At 44.5% G+C, this 27,598-nt stretch overlaps 1 protein-coding gene across 3 annotated transcripts in view; it reads left to right on the top strand.

Moving 5' to 3' along the window:
• Positions 1-27,598, top strand: part of CEP192 (centrosomal protein 192) — a 1,292,743-nt gene that overhangs the window by 564,049 nt on the left and 701,096 nt on the right. For all 3 annotated transcript variants that reach the window (XM_029590939.1, XM_029590938.1, XM_029590940.1), the window contains one exon: positions 12,756-12,904. In XM_029590939.1, the coding sequence (XP_029446799.1) occupies positions 12,756-12,904 (149 nt within the window). The remainder of the gene's footprint in view (positions 1-12,755; positions 12,905-27,598) is intronic.

Raw genomic sequence — 27,598 nt, 5'->3', positions numbered from 1 at the left:
TGATCCAAACAAACCAGGTAAAGCAGTGGGTAAGCATACTCTGTCAAACTGGCTAGCAGATTGCATACAATTTTGTTATGAAAAAGCAGGCCTTACTCTTCAAGGGCGAGTAAAAGCACACTCAGTCAGAGCAATGTCAACTTCAGTAGCACACCTTCGCTCTGTGCCTATTCTGGACATTTGTAAAGCAGCAACATGGAGTTCTCTTCACACTTTTACGGCTCACTACTGTTTAGACAAAGAAGGAAGACAAGATTCGGCCTATGGACAAGCCGTCTTAAAGAACTCGTTTCCAGTTTAATCCCAGCTCCTTCTACATCCAACCTGCTGTAATCTTCGGCTGATTCATTTCATCAACAATACTTCACTGTTGCTTCACTACAAAATGACTCAGCCTCTAGCTTGCTAATCACCCATATGTGAGGACTAGCATCCTGCTTGTCCTGGGATAAAGCAAAATTGCTTACCTTGTAATGGGTGTTATCCCAGGACAGCAGGATGTAGTCCTCACGAAACCCACCCGCCACCCCGCGGAGTTGGGTCCGATACGTTTTATTATTTTATTTTTGGCTAATGCTTATTGCTACAAAACAAGACTGAAGGGAGACCCCTGTGGCAGGGAATATCATGGCATGCTGTGCATGCTCAGTAGGCACTCTGGTGCCAGTCAAAAGTTTCATGGAAACTTTTAAAGAAGTTTTTCCGTACATAGGGCTCCATTACCGATGTCACCCATATGTGAGGACTACATCCTGCTGTCCTGGGATAACACCCATTACAAGGTAAGCAATTTTGCTGAATTCCATGTGAAATTCCAGAATTGCCATTCATCAATTGCACGTGGTACAGCATATGCATGCCTGTCTAGAGAAGATACAATCCCTGTGCGATGGCCTGCCTTGGGAGGAAAAGATAAGATGCAGTCTCATATTGTGTAAATGGAATAAACACAATTCATTTTGACTCCTTGTGAGGCCTCATCAAATACATTCATAGTAGCCATTGAAGCAAGAAAAGTGGCCTGATTCAAGGCATCTAGATTGAGAAGATGTCCACAAATAGCTTGTAGACACCCTCTGAATGATAGTTTCTTGGAGGGGAAACTAAAAAATTGAACCTAATAGATCAATGCTTGATACTTTAAACACTATTAACAGCTACTGGAGAACAGATGTCCACATACTAGTAGACCTCAACCTAGCCAGTACAAAAGGTATTCTTCTATCAGAGGCATAGATATCAATAATCTAGATGAAGGCAGTAATAGCCATAGCAGTTTCAAGAACTATGAAATCACGATAGGCAATCCAACAAATGCAGTCTGTCTTTTGACAGTTGCCTGGAAACATAGCCTGTATCTTAGCCTTATCGCAAATACAAAGAGACCTTCAGTTTTTGTGTTTATTTTTCCTGGAAATTTATTAGGGTTTCTTACAAGAACAACAAAAAAAGATAAGTGGGAAAAATATGAAACCTAATTTTTTGGGTAAATATATTTGTTGTTGTTGCATTTAAGCACTGAAATTCTTAAAAGAAATTAAATGGAAGCTGAAAATGAAGGTCCCTTTGGACACTTTAACAGTGAGGTGGAGGCTTTGTTGTTTTGTAAGAAATGGACCATAATAGACTAATGGGTGCTGAAAATTGTGAGCCAACGTTGCAGATTACACCACACCCAAATCTCTACAAATCATCTACTCTGGGATCTCTTAAGGGAATGCTGGCAGGAAGAGCTACTTCAAATAGAGCTTTGTTGATTTATTTAGGCAAATACTGTAAAACCAATTCCAGAGCTGGAAAGTAATATGGAATTCTATTTGAGGTACTTTTCCAAATAAAAGAATATATTTTTGCCCAGTATTGGACTTCTGGTATTTAAGTCTGTTTGAAACAAAATTCAAGCTGAACTCCCTGGGATCTGTGCCCCTTGGTTCTGAACCAAACCCATTGGCTTTATATACTAAACTTCAGATACATATATGTACGATGATATTCATCAAAATCACAATTTCTCAGGTTCACTTGATCCTCTGGACATGCCAAAACAGTATCATCCCATTGGGGTTCTATGTAGCTCCAAGTGTGTTTACAAAATGTCTTGCAAGGAGGCAGCGTATCTTTGCAAGAAGTGTTTTCCTATACCTGAATGACAGGATAATAAAGAATTTTTCTTAGCATAATCTGACTACAGTTCCCTTTTAAACTTTGGAGTCCTTTGGATTTGTCATCCGTTACCAAGAGTTTCATCGAAATCCAGATTAAAGAAATTTTTTATAGTAGCTATCCTTGGCATGGTACTGGGAATGGCATTTCTTCTAGAAAGAGTGAACATTATACCCTGCATGATACACGGTATCAAAGACCGGGTAAGTTCGTCAGGCTTCTCTGTAATTAAGCTTTTGGGGCACGTAGTGGCAACTGAGCATGGTTCTTTATGACAAACAAAATGGAAATTGAAATCTCTGTGGAATGAAACTGCTCAATCATTATCTTACAAAATAAGCATCATGAAGTAGAATGTTTGCTTCAGTGGTGGAGTGTTCAAGATAACCTAATCAAAGGACTATATTTCTGTCAATCTCAGTATCACCTGGTGATAACCACACAGGCTTCAAGCATGGGATAAGGAACTAGTCAGGATTCCTTATATACATAAGGCCTCTGGTCCAGGAAGGAAACACTTCATATTAGTTGCCTAGAATTAAGAACTATTTTCAGTGTTCTCATAGCTCTGTCTGCTGGTAAAGAACTAGATGATACTTGTCCATATAGTCAGCCATGTAGTACTTTAACAAAAAACAGAGGAACAGGATCACCATCTCTGTGTGGAAATGGTGAAAATATGGGATTGGGTAATCTGCAACTTATTGTAGCTATTCACCTGCCAGGAAACATGAATCTCTCAGCAGACAAATGAAGTCTATATCTGAAACCTTCTGAATGGTTACTTGTCTAGGAAATATCTAACAAGCAGGCCGATACAGTACAGTGCGCTCTGACAGAGCGCACTGTTAACATGTCATTGGACGCAAGTTTTCTCTTACCCCTTATTCAGTAAGGGGCAGAAAATGCGCGTCCAACCCGCCGAACCTAATAGCGCTCTCAACATGCAAATGCATGTTGATGGCCCTATTAGGTATGCCTGCGCGATTCAGTAAGTAAAATGTGCAGCCAAGCCGCACATTTTACTTTCAGAAATTAGTGCCACCCAAAGGTAGGCGCTAATTTCTTTGGGCACCGGGAAATGCACAGAAAAGCAGTAAAAACTGCTTTTCTGTGCACCCTCCGACTTAATATCATGGCGATATTAAGTCGGAGGTCCCGAAGGGTAAAAAAAAAAAAAAAAAATTTGAAGTCGGCCGGCGTCTGTCGGGTCGAAAACCGGATGCTCAATTTTGCTGGCGTCTGGTTTCCGAGCCCGTAGCTGTCAGCGGGCTCGAGAACTGACGCCAGCAAAATTGAGTTTTGGCTGTCAAACCTGCTGACAGCTGCCGCTCCGGACCAAAAGGAGGCGCTAGGGACACACTAGTGTCCCTAGCGCCTCCTTTTGCCCGTTTCTACTGCTGGACCTAATTTAAATACTGCATTGTGCGCACAGGTGAGTGGCCTGTGCACACGCCGGGAGTGCGGGCGTTCGCACTCCCGGCGCGTGACGGACTCTGAGACTGGATTTGTTTATCTGAGGAATACAAAAATAATTTCCAGTCTTCTATTCATGAAGACGAATAAAGAACAAACTAATGGCAGATGCTTTTGCCATGCACTGGGTTGCAGGGCTACTATATGCTTACCCTCCAGTAACAGTGATATCTAAGAAGTTAAATTACAGCAGAACCAAGACTCTGATACTCAGCCCCATTCTGGCCCAAAGAAAAATGGTTTCTTTTGCAGAGCAAATGAGGCTAATGTTTTCTGTACTGAGTATACAGACTTGGGGAGGGCTTTGATGTCCTAGTATTTGTCATGAGCTTTGCAGCATAGATGTTGGGTACAGCCTAATATATTCTTTTAAACTGCCGGAAAAGATTCAAAATATCATTCAGAAAGATTTCCTCGGGATGATCAAAAATCTTCAAATTGAAAATATTCTTTATTTGTTGTGAGCAGAAAGGGAGAAAACAACCTATCTTCTTGCCAGCTGCTCTTCTAGTGTGTCTTTCAGAGAGTGGTTTGAAGACATCTTTAAGAGTACATTTCAGTGCTATTGCAGTGTATTATGATTTGTATAATGCATCTTTTCATCCTATAGTTTCACAGTTCATTTCAGATATATTGTATATCAAACTGTCATTACAGAAGCCACCACTTCCCTGGGACTTATTTTTATTTATACATTTCCGTATCGCCTTCTGGTCATGAAGATTGACCTAATATGGTTATTACTCAATTAATGAAATCCCCATTCAAACTTCTAGAGATGTCTATAAAGCCCCTCCCAATTTATAGTCTTTGTTATCATATCATTTGTTTCACAACAGAGAAGTTTTGAGTACTTGTCTGTCATATCTACCCAAAATTGTAACAACTTTTCACCTAAATCACTGTTCTAACTATTTTTTTCCCCAGGCTCTATTGCTCTTAAGGGGGTTCAAGAGAACCCTTCATATCCTCAACAGCAAAAGAGTACTAGCATGCTACAGTATTCAAAAGCACCCAGCTTCATAGGGAAGCAATTCAACTTTGCTTTTGATCCAAATTACCAATAGCAGTATCAAAATGAACTCTTATCTGGATAGAAGAATGCATTCAGTTCTGATATAAGCAAGCTGGACTAGACTTACAGGATATAATGAAAGCACATCAAATCGGGGCCACAGCAGCAAAATCCTCCACAGAGGAAATATGAAAGGCAGCTGCTTAATCTTCTGTACATATATTCAACCTTCATTGTATGGTCAATTATTCTCAAAGGGACAATAGATTTGGATAAGCAGTTCAACAAAATATGTTTAAATAATGTCTTCAGCTCAAACTACTTTTCCAGTTTGTCTGGGTTTTACAGAAAAATTCAGTACTCAAATGAAAGTGACATTACTCTATCATCTCTGTGTAGCCCCTGGGCTGTTAGTCCCAGATAAAGTTGCAGAGGCTATATTGCAAACTGTCAAATGATGGAATACGTCTCTTAATATTAAAGTACATTATTTTTCTAGGATTCCCTGAACAGGTGGAAGACAAATCTAGAGCCTGTGCATTGCAGTTACTTAAATGTCAGAAGTTTTTTTTATAATATTGATGAGCACTTTTGTCACTATGAAATAAACACTAGAAACTGAACTGATCTCAAACAATACTTTTTTCTGAGTTGATGTACAATGATTAAAAGATCTTTACAGCAGTACTTTTCATATTTTCAGATGTTACAATTAAGTTCATTAATAAATTTGTGACTTCTTAAATTCTTTATTAATTTATGTAAAAGGCAAATATCCCAGGACAAGCAGGATGGTAGTCCTCACATTTGGGTGACGTCACTGGATGGAGCCCTATCATGGAAAACTTTGTCAGTTTCTAGAAACTTTTGACTGGCACACTGAGCCCACTGAGCATGCCCAGCATGCCATGATCCCTCGAGCCACAGGGGTCTCCCTTCAGTTTTTGTTTTTCTGCGCTGCAGTTAGCATCGCGGTGAAAGAGCCCTGTGTGATTCGTCACACATCTACTGTGAGAGAGAAAAAAAAGTTTTAAAAAATCTCTCATTTCATCCCCCTACATATAGGGGTCTCCCTACTCCACCAGCCGGTGAGTACAGTTTTCCCGTTTCGATCCAGGTTAAAATAATTTTTTGGTCAGAAGGCCGTCGACGGCTGTCCGGCCTTCATTATGACCACGGGCTTCAAAAAAATGCTTGAAGTGCCCTCACACAATGTCGATCACCGACCTGCACGTTGAGTGTGTTCTGTGCTAGGGAGAATCGCACGATGTTTCTTCCTGCCCTCAATGTGCTGAAATGACCACCAAGGGCAGGAGAGCCCGACAAGAAAAGTTGGAACATCTCTTCCATATACAGCTTATACCATCGATGTCGACTCAATAGTCTCCAGCTGGAGCGTCTAAAAGATTAGTTGTTCGCAAACGTCGAACTGACAGCTCCGGAGACCGGCTATCACAGAGTCCATCGGTGAAATCGACATCCGGGCTTGAAAAAAACCACGGAACATAAACATCGATGCCAGAAGCCTTACTGTTGCTGAAAGAGCCATCGCTGAAGAGGCCTGGTCTACAAGAGCCATCGAGGCCTACTACTCTGAGGCGTTCCCCACCTGCAAAGGTGCCGGGCATCGAACCACCAAAGGGACCTGTGGAAGTGCTGATAACACCTTCTCTGCCACCACCTATAGCTGCTCTGACCTCACCAGCTATAAGGGAGGAACTGGATGGATTTATCCGCCAGGCAGTGAAAGAAAGCTCTCTTGGATCTTCGTCTATCAACACCGCTGGAACCGATGCCTGCTCTGCCGGTACCGGATTTTTCAATATTCCAGCCACTGATGTTGAAGCTCGATGCCCTGATTGAAGTTCTTCCAGTGCAGCCTATCACTCCGATTCCTGTCGGTGACGATGAGGTCTCGGGGGCTTCTCTGCCTTCTGAACCCTTGCCAGGGCCCTCCGGTCTTTCTCGGCCGAGAATCCCGAAATCCCCATTGATGCCTCCACAAAAGAAGCCGATGCCATCGATGCCTCTTCATACTTCTCCTCCAAGGTGCCCTCCATCAGACTGTTGGGATGACAGGGACACCGACACCTCTTCAGAGGACATCCTGTCTGAGCCGCCCCCACCTGAAGACAGGAAAAAGTCACCCCCAGAGGACTTATCTTTTACCAATTTTGTAAAGGAGATGGCTGACACTATTCCCTTTCAACTAGTGTCAGAAGAAGATACCAGATAAAAGACCTTAGAGGTTCTACAGTTCGTGGACCCTCCTAGTACCTAAGGAGGTACTAATAATTCCGGTACATGAAGTCCTAGTAGACCTGCAACACAGGCTGTGGGAACATCCATGCTCAGTACCACCGCTTAATAAAAGGATGGATACCACCTATCTGGTGCAGCACATCCCTGGTTATCAGAGAATCCAACTTCCACACCAATCTATGGTGGTAGAATCCGCCCAGAAAAAATCAAAGAGAATATGCCCTCATTCATCAACTCCGCTTGGCAAAGAACAAAAGTTCTTAGACACTCTAAGCAGAAAAGTCTCTCAAGGCTCGATGCTTGTTTCCAGGATAGTGTCATATCAACTATATATGATGCAGTATCAGCACAACCTCTGGAAACAGATACAACAATTTTCTGAGACTTTGCCGCAACAGTATGAGGACTCAGTAAATGACATCATTCACAAAGGTTTGGAAGCAGGCAAGCATGAGGTCCGTGCTGCCTATGACAGTTTTGAGGCCTCTTCACAGGTAGTTGCAACTGGTATCAGTGCACATCATTGGGCCTGGCTTAAAGCTTCTGACCTCAGGCCTGAAGTTCAAGAGAAGCTAGCAGATCTGCCTTGTGCTGGTGATAACCTTTTTGGAACACGAGTTCAGGCACAGTAGCTCAGCTGAAGGAACGCTCTAAAACTCAGTGTCAACTGTCTACTATCCCACAAGATACTTCCTCTGCTCCACGTCGTACATCATGGAAGTACACCAGAAAGCCCTACTATAGACCATGGAAGTACTATCCACCAGCACCCCGTGGTAGAGCATCCAGACCAGTGCAAATAACCCAGCCTAGACAACCGAGAGCTTCTAGGCCTCAACCTCCTCCTCAAACAGGCCCGGCATCAGGCTTTTGAAAACCAGCCAGAGGACAGCAGCCGCTCCACCAACCCGAACTCAGTTACCAGTGGGAGGTCAGGTCTCTCTCTTCCAGCCCCATTGGTCAAACATCACATCTCCTCAATGGGTGCTATCAATAATGACACAAGGTTACCATCTGAATTTTCTCACAGTACCAAAAGACTCCTATCCAAAGTCTCTTTGGATACACAAGGATCATATCACTCTTCTGCAAGCAGAATTATCCACTCTTCTGAAAGCCAGGGCCGTGGAACCAGTTCCCCGACCTCAGCAGGGCAGAGGATTCTTTTCTCTTTATTTCCTCATTTCAAAGAAAACAGGAGGCCTACGTCCCATCCTAGACCTCCGAAATCTAAACAAATTTCTACGGAAAGAAGTTCAGAATTTTTTCCTTAGGCACCATGCTTCCCCTTCTTCAAACAGGAGACTGGCTCTGTTCTCTGATTTGCAAGACACGCTCACATTCCAATATTCCCTCCTCATCACAAGTTTCTGCGTTTCCTGATAGGTCATCAGCATTTCCAATACCGGGTTCTGCCATTTGGACTTGCCTCAGCACCCCGAGTATTCACAAAGTGCCTAGCAGTAGCATCGGCTCATTTGCACAAAAAGTGTACATGTTTTTCCTTACCTAGATGACTGGCTCATCAGAAGCCAATCACAGCAAGGAGCTCTTGCTTCTTTCAGGCTCACAATCCATCTGCTCCACTCGCTGGGATTTCTAATCAACTACCAAAAATCCCACCTCATTCCATCTCACCTACTGCAATTCATCGGAGCAGACCTGAATGCCATAATATCAAGAGCCTTCCTCTTGGAAGACCGGGTGGAGACAATCTCCTTATTAGCAATCTCTCTGCGCTTAAAGAAACAGGCGACAGCACACCAGTTTCTAACTCTGCTCGGCCACATGGCCTCCACAGTTCATGTCACTCCTATGGCCAGATTAGCCATGAGAATAACCCAATGGACATTAAAATCACAGTGGATACAAGCCATTCAACCGCTGTCGTCCCCAGTTAAAATAACCCACCAATTACATTTCTCCTCTGGTGGGCGAACAAGAGCAACTTGCGCAAAGGCCTACCTTTCCAACAACCAGTTCCGCAAGTAATTTTAACTACAGATGCATCCACTTTAGGTTGGGGAGCTCACACAGACAATCTCCAAACTGAAGGTACATGGACAAAACTCGAAGCAACATTTCAAATCAATTTCCTGGAGCTTCGAGCTATACGTTATGCTCTACATGTGTTCAAGGACTGCCTTTCACAAAAGACTGTTCTGATACAAATGGACAACACAGTTGCCATGTGGTACCTGAACAAACAGGGAGGTACGTTCTCGTATCTCCTTTGTCAAGAAGCCGCACAGATTTGGGATTGGGCCCTGAATCATTCTATGTTTCTCCGGGCCACTTATCTGGCAGACATTCACAACATAGTGGCAGACAGTCTCAGTCGTCAATTCCAACCTCACGAGTGGTCCTTGGATCCCTTAGAAGCGACCAGGATATTTCAACGTTGAGGTCAACCAATGATGGACCTCTTTGCATCCAAACTGAATCACAAAGTGGACAACCTTTGCTCCCTGCACAAACAGAGAAATCAATTACCCAGGGACGCCTTTGCTCGCCCCTGGAATTCAGGTCTTCTATACACGTATCCCCCTATACCGCTAATAACCAAGACTCTAGTGAAGGTACAACAGGACAAGGGGTCCATGATACTCATAGCCCCATATTAGCCTCGACAAATGTGGTACCCCATGCTTCGGGACCTCTCAATCAGGAACCCGATTCACTTGGGTACAGCTCCCACTCTCATAACTCAGGATCAGGGCAGGTTGCGCCATCCCAACCTTCAATCCCTATCTCTAATAGCCTGGATGTTGAAAGCTTGATCGTGCAACCGCTCAATCTTTAAACTAATATCTCTCAAGTGCTTGCAGCTTCACGTAAGCCTTCCTCACGAAAAAACTACAGTTCAAAGTGGAAAAGATTCACCTCGTGGTATGCACAGAAAAGTATTGACCCATTTCCTGCCTCATATCATCTTTTTTAGACTCTGGCACCTTTCAGACTCTGGTCTCCAGATCTCGTCAGTAAGGGTACATTTAAGTGCTATCTCAGCTTACCACCATACAATAGGGGATGCACCGATATCAGCGCAACCCCTTGTCAGTAGGTTTATAAGAGGTTTAATTCACTTTAAACCCCCGTTACGGCCACCAGTCCCAGAATGGGTCCTTAATGTAGTACTAACAAGACTCATGCGTTCTCCTTTTAAACCCATGGATTCCTGCGATATTAAATTTCTTACACGGAAAGTTCTCTTCTTAGTAGCTATTACATCTGCTAGATGGGTTAGTGAGTTACAAGCACTTGTCACATAATCATCCTATACAAGGTTCTTACATGACCGAGTGGTACTCCGTACTCACCCTAAATTCCTTCCCAAAGTAGTTTCGGAATTCCACTTGAATCAGTCCATAGTCTTGCCTGCATTCTTCCCAAGACCTCACTCTCACAAGGGTGAGAGGGTTTTACACACCTTGGACTGTAAACGTGCACTTGCATATTACCTAGATCGCACTATAGTCGATAGGAAATCCACTCAACATTTTGTTTCTTATAAGAACAAACCGGGTAAAGCAGTGGGCAAACAAACTCTCTCGAACTGGCTAGCAGATTGTATAGAGTTCTGCTATGAAAAAGCAGGCCTTCTTCTCCAAGGGCGAGTAAAGGTGCACTCAGAGCAATGTCAACCTCAGTAGCACACTATCATTCAATGCCAATAGCTGACATATGTAAAGCTGCAACATGGAGTTCTCTTCACACCTTTGCTGCTCATTACTGTTTGGACAAAGAAGGATGACAAGATTCAGCCTACGGACAATTTGTCTTAGAGCTTGTTTCCAGCATAATCCCAACTCCTGCATCCAACCTGCTGTGATTTTAGGCTGCCTCCATTTTTTCCAACAGCGCTTTAATTGTTGTGCCCGTTGCACAAGTTGTTTGCGGTTGGTCCACTACAAAATGACTCTGCCTGTAGCTTGCTAATCCACCCATATGTGAGGACTAGCATCCTGCTTGTCCTGGGATAAAGCAAAATTGCTTACCACGAAACCCACCCACCACCCTATGGAGTTGGGTCCGATACGTTTTATTATTTTATTTTTCGCTAAAGCTTATTGCTATACATGAGACTGAAGGGAGATCACTTTGACTCGAGGGATCATGGCATGCTGGGCATGCTCAGTGTGCCAGTCAAATGTTTCTAGAAACTTTGACAAAGTTTTCCGTGATGGGGCTCCGTCCAGTGACGTCACCCATGTGAGTTCTACATCCTGCTGTCCTGGGATAACACCTATTACAAGGTAAGCAATTTTGCTTTATTCAAGTTCTTGAAATTTCTTCTCTCCTGTCCTATGTTAAGAGGCAGTTGTAAACTTCCCTCCCATAAAATTGATTTGTGTCCAGTCAGTCTTAGATATCTTCTACCTCTCTAGTAGTTTTTTTTCGTGTCTCCTTTTCATACTTATTGTATTTCTCTTCTCCCAATATCTTATACAGATATTTGTGAGCCCTTTTAGGGGCCTATAGCATATTTGGCCTGCTACAGGCACAAGAATTGTTAAGAAATATAAGACTGGACTAACTTTGTTATGGTGCAGGTATTTATTTACAGTGTTTCAAAGATACAGGAATCAAGATAGTAGCTCACTTTGCATCAGGCATAACTACAGGTAAAGGTCCATATTCTGGGTGTATTGTGAGATCCTACCAGTTTAATTGGGGCATCCCCAAGCCTTTCTAAACCTAGGTAATTATGATAGGGTGAAGAGAACCTCCTTTCACCCAGAATCCCTTGTGGAATTCTGCCTTAAGGAGGACTGGGTTAAAACTTTGAACCGGGGTCCTTAAGGTAGAATGAAGGAGTTATCTGTCCTAGGGCCCACTCAAACTCCTTTCTCCCCTCTCTCTTCCTCTTCTCTGGATCATTGTAAGTCATCCCTCCTCTGGATACAGGTGATTGCTCAGGTTTCTTCACAAGAAAGTGACCTCTCCCTTGAAGTTTAAAAAAAAAAAGAAAATCTAAGCGTCTAGTTGATGGAAACCCAGAAAAATAGAATAAAAATCTCTTTATAAAACAGAAAAAGCCATGAGTCCTGGAGGGTGGAACAACTCCAGATCAACATAAGTTGATAAAATAGTATTTCAAAAATAAAGGAAGGCTTTCAGACTCCATGTCTATTCTAGTCTCATTTTGAGATCCCCAGAGGCCTTTCCCCTTGAACATAAAAGCAGGGTACAGCTAAGCAGCATACTGGGAAAACTGAAACCTTCCACAAAATAAAATGGTGGTCAGAGTATTCATATCAGAGGAGCTCACCATGTACACTCTCCCACATGAGGGAGCTAAGTACTCACATTATTTGTTTGTTTCCCACAAAGGAATGTTTAATCTTGAACTAATAAATAACCAAATGGAGCTCTACTCTAAATACTTAATTCTACTGACTCTCTTGGTATGTTCTCTTTGCAACCCTTAGCTTTGAAATCTCAACTTTTGTGGCTTTCATTCTGCTTGTCAGTTGTAGAAATTGAAGTTGCTTACCTGTAAAAGGGCTTCTGCATAGGCAATATCAACTAGCCACACAGTCCCTCTTTTCCCCTATAGTGTTTTTGCTGTGTAATGAACCATAATGGGTTTATAAGGGGCAGCTGCATGGAAGTTCCTGTCCATGTTCAGTTTTCCTGGTAACTTCTGAGCTCTTCAGAGCTGTTCTGTTTCTTTGCTGTCAGATGACATCACCTACTTGTGTGGCTGATTTTTTTTTTCCTATTGTCTATGGCAAACCCCCATTGCAAGTAAGCAACATCACTAAATTTATGGTTATATCTTAATCTTTTACTTTTACATTGTTTACTTATACTTTTATTACTTTCTTCTTAATAGGGACGGTGTTAGTTCCTGAAGAGTTCAAGTTTCCTAATGCATGCTGTGTAGGAATTGCATCTCAAACCTCTCTTAGTATGTACAATCCATCTGAACGTTGGCTACAAGTCAGCATTGGAATACTCAGTGTAACTGTTAATGGAGAAAAGGTAGGTTGTACTTAAAATTTAAAGTAAAATATTAGTAAGTATTTGTTTCAGATTTTTCTCTTAAAATTTGATGTTAAATAACAGTATTTTAAGTGTGGATGTCTTTTGGGGCTTAATGTTAATGTACTCTGATATGCCGAATACCTAATCTGCAATATTTCATATATGAACCTGGAATATAAAATTATATGTATGTGCTAGGTGAGAGAAACATTTCTCTGCTTTCCCCACTTGTTCCCAAATAATTAAAAAAAAAAAATGCCAGTGTTGCCATCTTTATCTAGGTTTCTCAGCATATTAATCACCATCATGACTGAAAGATAACTTATCGTCTTATGTTTAGTTGTGCCCTAATATATATCGGTTGCTATTCTCACCAGTATTGAGAAATGCAAGGTACAGCGGAAGTATAAGCCCTTAGCTAGGGGTCAAATGGTTATTCACATAAATAATTTGTAATCTCTATTATAAGTACACATTTAGATTTATGTGATTGTCTATATAGCTGCTTCTGTCTGAGATATGGTAAAAATCTATTTGTGAAAAGCTACACTAATTGTGTGGTGATTTTCATTTATTATGATCTGTTTTAGTTTCAAACAGTTGTAGAAATAACAAAATTCAAACAATTGTATTTTTATATATTCCATGATTTCTATCTAATGTTCAACACAATTATAAAAACACATGCATTAAAATACAAACACATCACAACATATAATAAAATAAGCAATCTACAAATTTAAGAACATAAGAAATATTCTGCTGTTTGAGAACAAGGTTCATCAAGGAAACATCCTGTCTGACAGTGGCTAGTCTGAGTCTCAAGTACCTGGCAAATCCCATGAAATAGACCTATTTCCTGTTTGCTCCCTAGAATAGCAATGGCTTTCTTAGTCTGTCTCACTAATATGATATGGGCTTGTCCTCCAGGAACTTGTGCAAACCTCTTAAACCTCACTCTGCTTGTCGCCTTGACAATGTCCTCAGCTACAGATTCCACAGGTTATAAGCGGAGTTTAAAAAAAATCAAAACACTTTAGATGTTTTAAATTGGGGAATGTCTCATTTCAGTTTTTGAAAGGGTAAATTATTTTATTTTATTTGCCCATTCTATCCCACTCATAATTTTATAAAATTTATCATGTCCGTGCTCAGCCATCTCTTTTCCTGCTGAAGAGACCTAAATTGTGTATATAGCCTCTTTTCATAGGGGAGCCAATACATTCCCTTTAGTTATGTGTTTTGGTTTTTTTTTTAGCTGGGTTGACGATGGATTAATAGAGATGCAATATATATGTTTTTTTTATTGTCCGTTCCTTTTCGGATCATTATTTGCTTTTTTGACCACCATGATTTACTAAGCTGAGGAATTCAGTGTATTGTCACCTTTTCCTGGATGGTATCTCCCACTACAAAACCCAGTATTGTGTGCCTGCAGTTGGCATTTTTACATATGTGCATCACTTTGCATTTTCCACATTAAATTTCTTCTGCTATTCAGATGCCTAGTCTTCTAGTCTCACAAGGTCCTTCTGCAGTTCCTCACAGTCCACTGCTGATTTAATAATTTTGAATAATTTTGTCTCTGCAAATTTGATCACCTCACTGTTTCTTTTCTAGATTGAATATTTTAAATAGCTCAGATGCCAGTACTAATACCTATGCTATTCCTCTAATGACCTTTATCCATTTGGAAAAGTGACCTTTTAGTCAAATGCTCTGTTTTGTCTTTTAACTAGTTTCTAATCTACAGTAGGACACTGCCTCCCATCTCATTAATTTTTGATTTCTTGAGATGTCTCTCATGGGGGACTTTGGATTTGACAAATACAGTATATCAATTCGATCACTTTTATCTGTTTGTTTACACCTTCAAAAATATCTAAAAGATTTTTATGGCAAGATTTTCCTTTCCTAAAATTGTTGACATTTTCTCATTAAGCCATATCTGTCTATACGGACAGTGAATTTTTGTTATGTACGTGGTGGATTTCGTGTGCCCATGGCCCTCAGGCCGACCCAGGCCATCCAGGGCCGAACCAAGGGATGACGGTGGCTCCGCGTAGCTGGAAACTCTACCCTCTGCCAGGCTGGCAAGCTCCCATGGCCAAACATCCGAGGATGTTGGAAGGTGAATGGTCCTCCGACCATTCCGGGCCCTTTCGGACCTGCTGCGAGCAGCATGGAGCAGCAGGCCTGGCCTGAGGTTGAGGGCAGACGGGCCTTGACATGAAGACATGGAGATTGATGCAACGGCATCACATAGCACGAAGACACTTGGCAGAAGACGCGACACCAGGGCTGTGGATACAAGACACCAGGATCGATGCGGACGACATCGCAGACGAGACACTTGACAAGGTTGATGCAGACTGCATCCAAGACGAGGATTCATGGCTGGGATGATGCAGACTGCATCCGAGGCAAGACACATGGCTGGATAAGGCAGACGAAGACACATGGCATCAAGGCAAGACACAAGGCAAGGACATTGGCACTATCTCTCAGGGCGCCCTACTCAGGCCACCTGTGGGACTGAATCGCGGACCACTCTGTCCGTTACGCGCCCTACACAGCCCCAAGGCTGGTCGCGGACCACGACGGGAGCGGGACAGCACAGGAAGACACATCAGGCTTCACAGCTCAGAAGCACAGGACAACCGTCCACCGGCAGCCTAGTCCACCCAGGAACTACATCTGGGGAACCCCCGGCTTACCGGTACCAGAAGGCTCCAGAGCGAGGACGAGGCGGAGGGAAGGCAGGAACATCAGGAAGGCAGGAACACCAGGACGAAGGCGAAGAAACCTGGACATGGACCTCAGGCGAAGACATGGAACATGGAACGAAGAGATCAAGGTGCGGAGCTCCGGAAGAAGACCTTACATGGACCCTGGCAGGCAGGTGCCTCCAGGGTGAAGACTGAACACGATGCAAGGCAACGAAGAACTGACGGAGCAGCCCCTGTATAGGGCTGGAACCAGGAAACAGTCATTAGGTGGGGCCCAGACACTTCCTGTGTCTGGCCCTTTAAATCTTGTAGAGAGATGCGGCCGCGCGTCTAAGCAGGAGGAGAGCAGGGCTGTGCAGGACCCTGGACAGCGGCCTGCATAGCGTCTGCAGGGAAGAGCCTGAACGCAGGCTCCAGCGTAAGCAGTGGCTCCAGCCGCTGCTGGAGGCCCCGGGGGCGACTCCAGCCGCCAGGAAACACCGGGGCTTTTGCGGCCTCCAGCCGCGGAAGCTGAAGATGACGGGGGCGTTCCAGCCCCGAAGACAGCCGCGGGTCCGGCCGCGGAGGCTAAAGATAGATACCGGAGGCCTCCGGGCCACGTGGGAGGGCCGACAGCGGCGTCCTGCCGCGTCGGCTGAAGAGAAGCTGCGGTGAGTGTGCTTGCTCGTGGGGGGGGGGGACCCCGCGGGCAGCGTATTCATAACAATTTTGTTTTTAAGAATGATTTCTACCAGTTTGCCGATCTCAGACTTTCCCTAGAGCTCTTTTTAAAAATCAGTGTCACATTGCTCTCCTACTCTGTGTGCATTGTGGCTGTCTTTAATGTTAGGATACAGATTTACAGCTTCAGGGTTTACTTTCTTTTGAACTCTGGGGTTAATGCCTTCTTGTGCTGGTAATGTTTCTCTTTAGTTTGTCAATCTGATCTATTTCATCCTCTGTTAGCAAAGATATTTGTTTTAGTTCTTCATAATCTCCAGCATTAAGGAATTTCACAAGCGAGTTTGTTCCTAACATCCTCTACCACTATAAAGATGGCAAAGTATTCATTTAATTTTTCTGCTATTTCTTGTCCTCCCAGAGTACTCTTTTGTTGCTCAATTATTTAGTGACACGACTGACCCCTTCACAAGCTTTTTGCTTCAAATGTACTTGGAAAATGTTTGATTTGCCTTGCTGGCAAGCTTTTTCTCAATCTCACTTGGCCTATTTTAACTACTGTTTTATGTGTAACTTTCCAGTGCTTATGCTCTAGCCTATTTTCATCATTTGGATCTGCTTTCCATTTTTTTGAACAATGCCTTCTTAGCTTTAACTGCCCTTTTTATCATACAATTAAACTGTGTTGGCAGTTGTTTGGTCTCTGACCTTTTTTGATGTATGGAATACACTTTTTCTCCTAGAACAAGCAGAATGGTAGTCCTCACAGATGGGTGACATCATCAGATGGAGCCTGGCATGGAAAACTCTTGTCAAAGTTTATAGAACTTTGACTGGCACACTGAGCATGCCCAGCATGCTACTGTCCGCGCGTCCACACAAGGTCCCCCTTCAGTCTTTTTTTTTTTCCCCCTGTGGTGATAGTTGCCTTGCGATTTTGGAGCTCTGTTCTTTGTCTTTTGAGATTAAAAATAGCTTTTTTTACCCATCCTACGATGGGTCCCCCTTCTCCGGTTGGTGCTTTTGCCGGCACAGTAGGTATTTTTACTACTTCTACTTTTTTTTCTGGTTGATTCCCGGCGTGTCATTCCCAGATGGGTGCTGGCCCTCGACTGCCAGTTTATTTTTGTGGCGTCCAGTTTTAGTTTATGCCCGCGGACCCTGTCCATCATGGATCTGCATTAGGTCTGCATCCGAGGGTGTCAGCTTTGTGATCAGATGAACCCCCCCCTACCCCCCAAAAAGGCCGTCGTGCTCAGCTTGATAAAATGGAGAAACATTTTGGGCCTAAAAATCCCACACCATCCATGCCAGCTTTGGAGTCTCTGACACCCAGGGGTCGAGAGGAACTGATGGATACCCTGCCCCTTTCCATGCCCACGACGAGTTCTTCCAAGGAGCCGGTGATCAACCCTTGTCAATTTTGGTGCTGTCCTGTACTTTGGGATCCTCAACTTCCTTGGTCCTAGGAAAAGACTGGTCCAAGCACTGGGGAAGTCCCGTAAGCATCAACACCGGTTGCCATTGGTGCATGACTCTTGTTCCAGTGTGGCACCGGGAGTAGCCATGCCACCACTGAAGAAGCCCCATCCTCGGACAGGCCCGGGAGTTTTAAGCATTCCCTACTATTAGCGGTGCTGGGCACCGAGCCTCCTCGGGGGGGGGGGGGTGTTCGTGGAGACAGGTGACGCCGCGTCCCCCCTCCATCTGTCTTCACTGGACTTCCAGGAGGAGTTGGACCACAGAGTACAGTGCTCAGAGTTCTGCGGGGCATCGAACCGCCACTGGCGTTAGCCTTCATACCGGCACCAGAGCCTATGCATTCTCTCTTTTTACCCCTGCTTGAGCTTCTGGATGTCCTACTCTGTGTCCGGTGCCCAGGGGCTATTTGGTTCCCCAGCAGCCACCGATGCTCTCCTTAGGACAGATTCCCTTCATGAGGTCCTCCAAGGAGGATGACATGCAGCGGCAATCTATGCTGTCCATTCCTTTGGTCCTAAGACCACAGTTCCTGGAGCCGGTGGTAAGGACATCGGGTCTCTCATGGCCGTCAGCAGCATCGCTGCTGATAGGGCTCCTGGTACCCTTGGTGCCACCAGGGTCTTCGGTGCCCAGGCCTCTCCCACGCAGGCTCCCAGGGACCTTAGCAAAGAAGAAGGCCCGTATGACCCTTGGGGAGATGATTCCTCAGAGTCCTCCTCTGAAGGCTCTGGTGGTCTCCTTTCAGAACGCTCGCTGCCAGAAGAAAGGCATCTGTCTCTTCTGGAGGATCTCTCCTTTGCTGGTTTTGTGTGGGCCACGGCTGAAGCCATCCCCTTCCAACTCCTCCCAGAGGAGGATGCTGGTAGAGCTCCAGTTCGTCGAAGCCCCAAAGGAGATAGTGGCTGTTCCGGTCCACGACATCTTCAAGGAGCTCCTCCTTAGAATGTGGGAACATCTGATATCGATTCCTCCTGTGTGAATAGGAAGGCGGACTCTACCTATTTGGTACAGCAAGCCCTTAGGGTTCGAAGGACGCCACCTCCCTCACCAGTTGTTTTAATAGAGTTGGCTCTTAAGAAAGCCAAGCGTTCCCTGCACTCATGCCTCCACCCCTCCGAGCCAGGAACACAGAGAACTGGATGGTTTGGTTAGGAAAGTCTTTCAGGGCACTATGCTCATCGCTTGTATTGCCTATTACTAGTTATATATGACCCAGTAGAACCAGAACCTGTGGAAACAAGTCCAAGAGCTTGCTGAACACCTGCCGCCGCAAAAGGAGTCGTTCTCTGCAGTTGTTCAACAGGGTCTAAAAGCCAGAAAACACGAGGTGAGATCCACCTACAATGTTTTCGAAACAATAGCCAGGGTGGCCGCAGTGGGGATTAGCGCCTATAGGATGGCCTGGCTCCATGCCTCAGACCTTCATCCAGAGGTACAGGAGAAGTTGGCAGACCTCCCCTGTACAGGAGAGAATCTAGTCAGGGATGATGTAGCTTAATTGAAGGATCACCATGAAACCTTTCAAGAGCTGTCAGTTACCGCTTTCGATCTGCTATCCTCTTCTAGGAAATTCTCCCACACAAGTTCAAGGAAGCCCTTTATCAGGCAAAGAAAGTATTACCCTCCTGCCTCCCAGGCTTGCACATCTCGTGCTGGTTCCAGGAGTTGCTCGTGTCAACAGCGAACCCTCAAAACCCAGCTAGCCCACCAGCAAACCCAGAGTACTGGCTTTTGACTGGAGGCAAAGAAGCACGGGTCAACCAGCCATACCCCTGGCGCACAGTAGCCTGGTAGGGTGCAGGCTTCTTTGTTTCACCTACTGCTGGCCGCTCATCACGTCTGACTGGTGGGTACTCACCATTGTTCGCCAAGGGTATTGTCTGAATTTGAGAGGTCCCAGTGGATTTTTTCCCCAGTGCCCATCGTGGGGTTCCTCTGCCCTGTCAAATATTTTTGACAGAGCTTTCTGCTCTTCTGTCAGCAGGAGCGGTAGAACTCATTCCCTGTCCTCACTAAGGCTGAGGGTTCTATTCAAGGTATTTCCTGATACCATGAAAATTTAGAGCCTACGTCCCATTCTCAACCTCAGTCTTGAACAAATTTTTTCAAAGTGAAAAGTTCAAAATGGTCTATTTGGGCATTCTGATCTCGCTCCTCAGAAAAGGAGATTGGCTCTGTTCCCTCAACTCAAGGAGGCTTTCACACACTGCAATCTTCCCAAACCATAGGAAGTTTCTCCACTTTGTGATGGGACAGGCTCACTACCAGTACTGAGTATTGCCGTTTGACTTGGCTTTGGCCCCTCGGGTGTTCACCAAGTGCCTGGCAGAGGTGGCAGCACACTCCAGGCATCAGGGGGTACACGTGTTCCCTTACCTAGAACATAAGAACATGCTGCCATACTGGGTCAGACCAAGGGTCCATCAAGCCCAGCATCCTGTTTCCAACAGTGGCCTAGACGACTGGTTGGTCAAGAGCGCCTTCTGCGAGGGGGCGATGGACGTTTTGACCCTCATTGTGCAGGTGCTACAATCTCTGGGGTTCATTATGAACTACCCAAAGCCCAACCTCTGTCCATCCCTTCAGCTGGACTTCATAGGAGCCAGACTGGACACTGCTCTGGCAAAGGTGTTTCTACCCCGTGATCGGGTTCTCACCCTTTCCTCGCTGGTGACCTTGGTATGGAACAGTCAGCAAGTAACCACCATTCTGCTGCTTTGTTTGCTGGGCCACATGGCAGCATCTGTCCATGTCACCCCCATTTGCCTGCCTCTGCATGCGTAGGGTGCAGTGGACACTGAGGTACAATGGCAACAGGAATCCCAAAACCTCGGAGCCCGCATCTCCCTTTCCTGGTGAGATCTCTCCAATCTGGAGCAGGGGATTTATTTTCAAGTTGCCCCCCACCTCAAGTGGTTCTTACTACAGATGCTTCTACTCATGGTTGGGGAGCCCATGTAGATGGCCTTCACACACCGGGTCACTGGATGGCTCAGGAAATGCTGCACCAGATAAACTTCCTGTAGCCTTGAGCGATTCACTATGCTCTTTGAGCATTTTGAGACTGCTTGTCCCACAAGGTAGTCCTGATTTGGAGAGACAATCAGGTGTCAATGTGGTACATAAACAGGGGGCACAGGGTCTTAGCTCCTTTGTCAAGAGTGGTGCAGATCTGGTTGTGGGCTCTATCACAGGGCACGTCCTTACGAGCCACGTACTTGGTTGGAACGCTGAACGTGCTGGTGGACGGCATGAGACGCTCTTTTCAGCTGCACAAATGGTCACTGAACCCAGCAGTAGCAGCCCAAATGTTTCGGTTTTGGAGCATTCCGGATGTGCATCTGTTTACCTCCCTATAGAAACACAAGTTTGGCAATTTTTGCTCCCTTTTCAGGATGGATGGACGCCCAGCCTCAGACACATTTGCCCTTCATTGTGGCACAGGCCTCCTATACACGTACCCTCCTATTCCGCTGCTCATGAAAATTTTTCTGAAGCTTTAGCAGGACCAGGGGACCATGATCCTGATGGTGCCATACTGGCCCAGAAAAGTCTGATTCCTTCTCCTTTCTGACCTGTCTATCACGGATCCCATCATTCTGGGGATGGCACCAGACCTGATAACACAGAATCGGGGCGCACTGCACCATCCGAACCTCCGCGCACTAGCCCTGGTGGCCTGGATGTTGAGCACTTGGTCCTCCAGTCTCTGGATTTGTCTGACAACGTGTCTCAAGTGCTGATAGTTTCCCAGGAAACCTTCCACCAGAAAGTCTTACAGTTTGAAGTGGAAGAGGTTCGCCGTCTGGTGCGAGGGGGAAAAGCTTGGACCCATTCAGTTGCCCTGTTCCAAGATTTCTAGACTACTTATGGCACATCTCTGAGGCTGGACTCAAAACCACCTCTATCAGGATTCATTTCAGTGCAGTCTGTTCTTACCATGCGGCATCGCTGGCATGCCTATCTCGGTTCAGCCTATATTGGGTCACTTTATGCGGGGTCTCATTCAGCTAAAGCCTCCTTTACAGCCCCCTGTTGTGTTTTGGGATCTCAACATTGTGTTGGCATGGCTCGTGTGTCACCCTTTTGAGCCTGTATGCAACTGTGAGCTGAAATTCCTCACCTGGAAAGTCCTTTTCCTGGTGGTGGTTACTTCAGCTTTTAATGTAAGTGAGCTTCATGCCTTGGTTACGTACCCACCCTACACAAAGTTCTTTCATGATCGTGTGATCTGGCGATGCATCCCAAGTTCCTGCCTAATGTAGTGACTGATTTTCACATCAATCAGTCCATTGTGTTACCCACCTTTTTTCCAAGGCCTCATTCCCACAGGGAGAATGGGCTCTGTATACGTTGGATTGCAAACGAGCTCTAGCCTTCTATTTAGAATGCACAGCAGGCCATAGACAATCCACCCAACTATTCATATCGTTTGATAAGGATAGAATGGGGTTTGTGGTAGGAAAACAAACCTTATCCAACTGGCTAGCAGACTCCATCTCATTTTGCTATGTGCAATCGGGCCTTCAGCTGGTATGCCAAGTTAAAGCTCACTCTGTGAGGGGTATGGCGGTGTCGGTGGCCCATTTATGGGCAGTTCCCATCACCGAAATATGCAAGGCTGCGATGTGGAGCTCCCTGCACACATTCACTGCCCATTACTACTTGGGTAAGGATAGTTGACAAAACGGTAGATTCAGCCAATCTGTAGTATGCAACCTCTTCCAGACTTAAACCCAAATTTTTCTACTCAAAAGCCCTTTAGCTGGAACCAGGCTGTCTCCCTCCTGACCAACAGCATTGCAGTTGTGGTGCCCATTAGCACCTTGTTCGGGACCTGTTGGGCTTGGTTGTTGCCGGGAGCAGCGTTTAGCTTGGTATTCACCCATCTGTGACATCTACCATCCAGCCTGACCTATGAGTGAGCGCAGTTGCTTACCTGTAACTGGTGTTTTCCTAGGACAGCAGGATGTTAGTCCTCAGGAAACCGCCCGCTGCTCTGCAGAGTTGGATTTTTCCTGTGTTTTGATGTTAGTTTTTTGCTCATGATTTGTTCTCTGTTACGAGGCTGAAGAGGGACTTCCCACGGATAGTGGCAAGCTGGGCATGCTCAGGGTGTCAGCCAAAGTTCTAGAAACTTTGACAAATGTTTTCTATGCCGGGCTCCATCTGATGATGTCACCCATCTGTGAGGACTAACATCCTGCTGTCCTAGAACACCCGTTACAGGTAAGCAACTATACTATCTGGGCTTCCAAAATGGTATTTTGTTTTTATTAAATGTTTATCGAATATTCAACAACGCCATATCTTCATGTAAACAATTTTAATACACAGAAATAATAGGATACCACAAACATTACTGGTAGTTGAAATTTTTCAATTAACCCCCTTTATATTCCCTCCCACACCCTATTGCCCTTCCCCCTTCCTCCTCCATTCAAATAGAACCATATTTAAAAACATAAGAACATAAGAAATTGCCATACTGGGTCAGACCAAGGGTCTATCAAGCCCAGTATCCTGTTTCCAACAGTAGTCAGTCCAGGCTTACAAGCACCTAGCAAGTACTCAAACACTAAGTAGATCCCATGCTACTGACGCCAGTAATAGCAGTGCCTATTCTCTAAGACAACTTGATTAATACCAGTTAATGGACTTCTCGTCAATGAACTTATCCAAACCTTTTTTAAACCCAGCTACTCTAACTGCACTGACCTCTGGCAACACATTCCAGAGCTTAATAGTGCTTTTAGTGAAAAAGAGTTTTCTCTAATTAGTTTTAAATCTGCTACTTGCTAACTTCATGGAGTTCCCCCCTAGTCCTTCTATTATCTGAAAGAGTAAATAACAGATTCACATTTACCTGTTCTAGACCTCTCTTGATTTTAAAGACCTCTATCATATCACCCCCTCAGCTATCTCTTCTCCAAGCTGAACAGCTCTAATCTCTGTAGCCTTTCCTCACTTTATCATTTTGGTCGCCCTTTTCTGTACCTTCTCCATCGCAGCTATATCTGTTTTTGAGATGCAGCAACCAGAATTGTAGACAGTACTCAAGGTGCGGTCTCACCATTCTTCAGGTACAATGGATGATTTTAATGATAGGTTACAAATTTTAACTGATAGATCTGAAATTTCATTTTTGAATTCCTTCTGTCCTGGGATGCATACCATCCAGTCCAGGTGATTTGCTACTCTTTAGCTTGTCAATCTGGCCTACTTACATCTTTCAGGTTCACTGTGATTTTATTCAGTTCATCTGAATCATCACCCTTGAAAACCATCTCTGGAACAGTTATCTCCCGGACATCCTCATTAGTAAACACAGAAGTAAAAAATTCATTTAGTCTTTCTGCAATGGCTTTATCTTCCCTAAGAGCCCCTTTAACCCCTGGGTCATCTAACTGTTCAACCTACTCCCTCACAGGTTTCTTGCTTCAGATATATTTTTTAAAGTTTTTATTATGAGTTTTTGCCTCTATGGCCAACTTCATTTGAAATTCTGTCTTAGCCTGCTTTATCAATGTTTTACGCTTAACTTGACAATGCTTATGGTTTTTCCTATTCAGGATGACTGTAACTTCATTCTGATCTGAAGATTAAATACTTGGTTAGTTGCAATACTATACCACTCCAAAAAGGGCTCTCATATTGACAAATGCTGGTAGTATTCACCTACTCTATGCTCTTATGTGTCACCATTTCTGTTCTTAAGGATTCCATGGTGCATTTTGTTTTCTGCTAGTTTATCATGCTTGACTTGATGCCAATGCTTTTCCACCCAATTACTCAGTGCATCCATAGCCAATCACGTTTTCAGGATATCCACAATGAAGATACATAAAAGAGATTTGCATAGGCAAATTATCTCATGCATATTCTTTATGGATATTCTAAAAACCTGATTGGCTAGGTGTGCCCTGAGGGCTTGATTGAGAAGCACTGCTGTCATCTTTTTCATATAGTTCCATTCCTCACCAATTTGATCTGCCCTATTAGGTCAAAATAATTTATATCCTGGTGTCAGTGGCCCCAGTTGGTTATCCTCCATCCATCATGTCTCTGAAATGCCAATAAGAACATGCCATACTGGGTCAGACCAAGGGTCCATGAAGCCCAGCATCCTGTTTCCAACAGTGGCCAGCCAATCCAGGCCATAAGAACCTGGCAAGTACCCAAAAACTAAGTCTATTCCATGTTACCGTTGCTAGTAATAGCAGTGGCTATTTTCTAAGTCAACTTAATAGCAGGTAATGTCTATAATCTCGTTTAATGCTATCCATTCTAATCTTACTATTCAGATTTTTGGCATTTTCTTAGACATTTTAAAGTGTTATGTTTGGCAGTTCAGGAGACGACATGGTGAACCACCGCACTCACCCCAGATGCTGACTACCTCCTCCCACAACGGAACTGCGCATATCAGCAAGGCCCTGCTCCATGTGCGGCTTCGATGCTATCCACATGCTGTCCTGCTTCGGCCTCCTCTCGGGTCCCCCTGAGTTGCACACATGGATTCTTAAGGGTCCATGGTGGGAAAAGCCCCATGATGCCCTTTGATGATGTCACTTAGCCCAGGCTCTTTAAGGACCTCATGCACTGCCACTTACTACCTCAGCAATGGGTCTCTTGCCTTGAGTAGTGCATATTGGACCTATTTGTTCATGTGCTACAGCCTTGCCTTGTCTAGCATTGCCTCGTCCAGCCTTATTCTGTCCTGCCTGTCTTATCTAGCTTTGCCCTGCACAGCTGTCTTGTCTAGTGTCTTGTGTGCCCTTGTCCACCCTTGGCCTGATTTCCTGATTCTGATATCACTTTGGACCTGATCATGATTGACTACCTTCTGGACCTGACCTGTTGCTTGGACCTGACTATGCTTGCTTACATCCTGTCCCGGTGTTTTCACCTTGTTGCATCTCCTGACCCTGGCGTGCCCTTGGACTCTTGTTCTCTCTACCGCTCTAGTGATCTGCCTACATCCTGCCGGCCACCAGAACCACGGGCTCAACCTGCAGGAGAAGCTGATATAGTTGAAGTTCCAGGCAATCCTGCTTTAGGGTGTATTTGCCAGCTGCTGGCAGAGGTCTCATAGGTTCACGTATGAGTCTGCTTCTACACCCGAGCTTCTCAAACACTGGGCCTCAGCAAGGTCTGTGCTGTGCTATGTGGTCTCCCTTCATTCCCCCTTCTTTCTAGTGTTGCAGTGCAGCAGGGAGGTCCTTAGCCCTAGGTACAAGGGACCTGTGCACAAGTCTCAGTGGCTTTATTTTTTCAATCCCACTGGGCCCAGAACGAAGAAAGAAGGCTATTGAGTGATCCTGGACCCTGTGGCTGAAGACAAAAGAATGCTGCATTGGGCCCAGCTATGTAGCTGAAGAGAAAGCTGCTACAACAGGCTTGAGCCAAGCTGCTGAAGGAAAAAAGATTCCTTTTCATGTCTGGGCCGCATAGTCAAAGACAAAATGTTGCTGTGTTGGGCCCAGTCTGCGTGCCCAAAGAGAGAACAGTGCCGTGTCAGGCCTGTAGTGCAAGGCTAAAGAGAGAAGGTTGATCCACACACAATGGAAGAGAGGTGACTGCGGCATCGGTAGCAGGGCCAAAAAGAAAAACTACTTCCACTGGAAAAATGCACATTCAGTTGGGAAAGAGAGAGTGTGAGAGCTTCTGTGAGTGTAAGCAGTAGCGTGTGCAAGAGGTGTGCGTTTGAACAGTAGCATGTGTGAGAACCTGTGTGTGCGTGTGAGTGATGCTGCATAGGTCCAAGTAGGTTGCTGCTGCCTTCTCATCCCAGGGAGAGAGAGAGCGCACATACAAGAACATATAAGGGATGGGAGAGCATGAGAGGGCTTGTGTATGAGCGTGTGTGTGTGTGTGTGTGTGTGTGAGAGTGGGATTTGGAGCCTGCTTGTGTGAGTGCCGGTGAGATAGAAAGATTGAGAGCCTGCTTGTGTGTGCACCTGTGAGAGAGAAGATAAGTTTGTGTGGTCCTCTTTCTCCCAATCCACAACAATCTCAGGGTAACTAGAAATCAAAAGATCCCAGGTATGGAGAGGACTTTTAAAAATCCTTATTTTAATTATTGGTTGGTGTGTTTCTGCTGTTTTGAAATATTTTATTGGTGTGATGGCAAGTTTTTTTTAAATTATTGGATATTGGCCGTTCATTTTTTTGTCTGATTTTAATATTACTGTTTTATTTCTTGATTTTATTGCTTGATTTGTAAAGAATTTTTTTTTCCATTATTGCATTGCATAATACAGTTGGGTTTGTGGTTTTCAGTTCTTTTGTCTGCATGTTTCTATTTATACTTTGTCATTTCTGTTTTTTTTGGTGAGGGTCTGTTGTATGTAACTTTAATTTTTGCTATGCAAATGATGATACTTATCTATACTGGCGCTTACGGCATTATGGGCATGCCTTCTACATTTCAATTTTAACAAACGTTTGTTATTTATTAATTTCACCTGCATGCAGAAAGCAGTTTTGAATGTTATTGCTGAATTATTTCTTTTTGTATTCACGGTCTGCTTATTAACAAATACAGGCAATGCAGTGTCATTCACATATGTGTGCTCTTTGGCCACTACTGTCTGGGCTACTCTAGTATGAACCACAAAATCTCTTCAGGGATATTTTAACTTCCTAGTAGTTTAATTATCCTTGGAAGATACCTTCTTCTGAACCATGTGCTTCTGAGCAACTGTCTGCTTCCCTTATGCCTTAATTTAAAAGCTGCTATATCTTATTTTCAGAAGTTAGTGCCAGCAGCCTGGTTCCACTCTTCACTTTATCAACTAAAAGGACTGGCTCCCTAAAT

This window comes from Rhinatrema bivittatum, chromosome 2 (assembly GCF_901001135.1).
Source record: "Rhinatrema bivittatum chromosome 2, aRhiBiv1.1, whole genome shotgun sequence".
Classification (NCBI taxonomy): domain Eukaryota; kingdom Metazoa; phylum Chordata; class Amphibia; order Gymnophiona; family Rhinatrematidae; genus Rhinatrema; species Rhinatrema bivittatum.
Note: the sequence above shows the minus strand (reverse complement) of the source record. Positions and strands in the feature narration are given on the sequence as shown.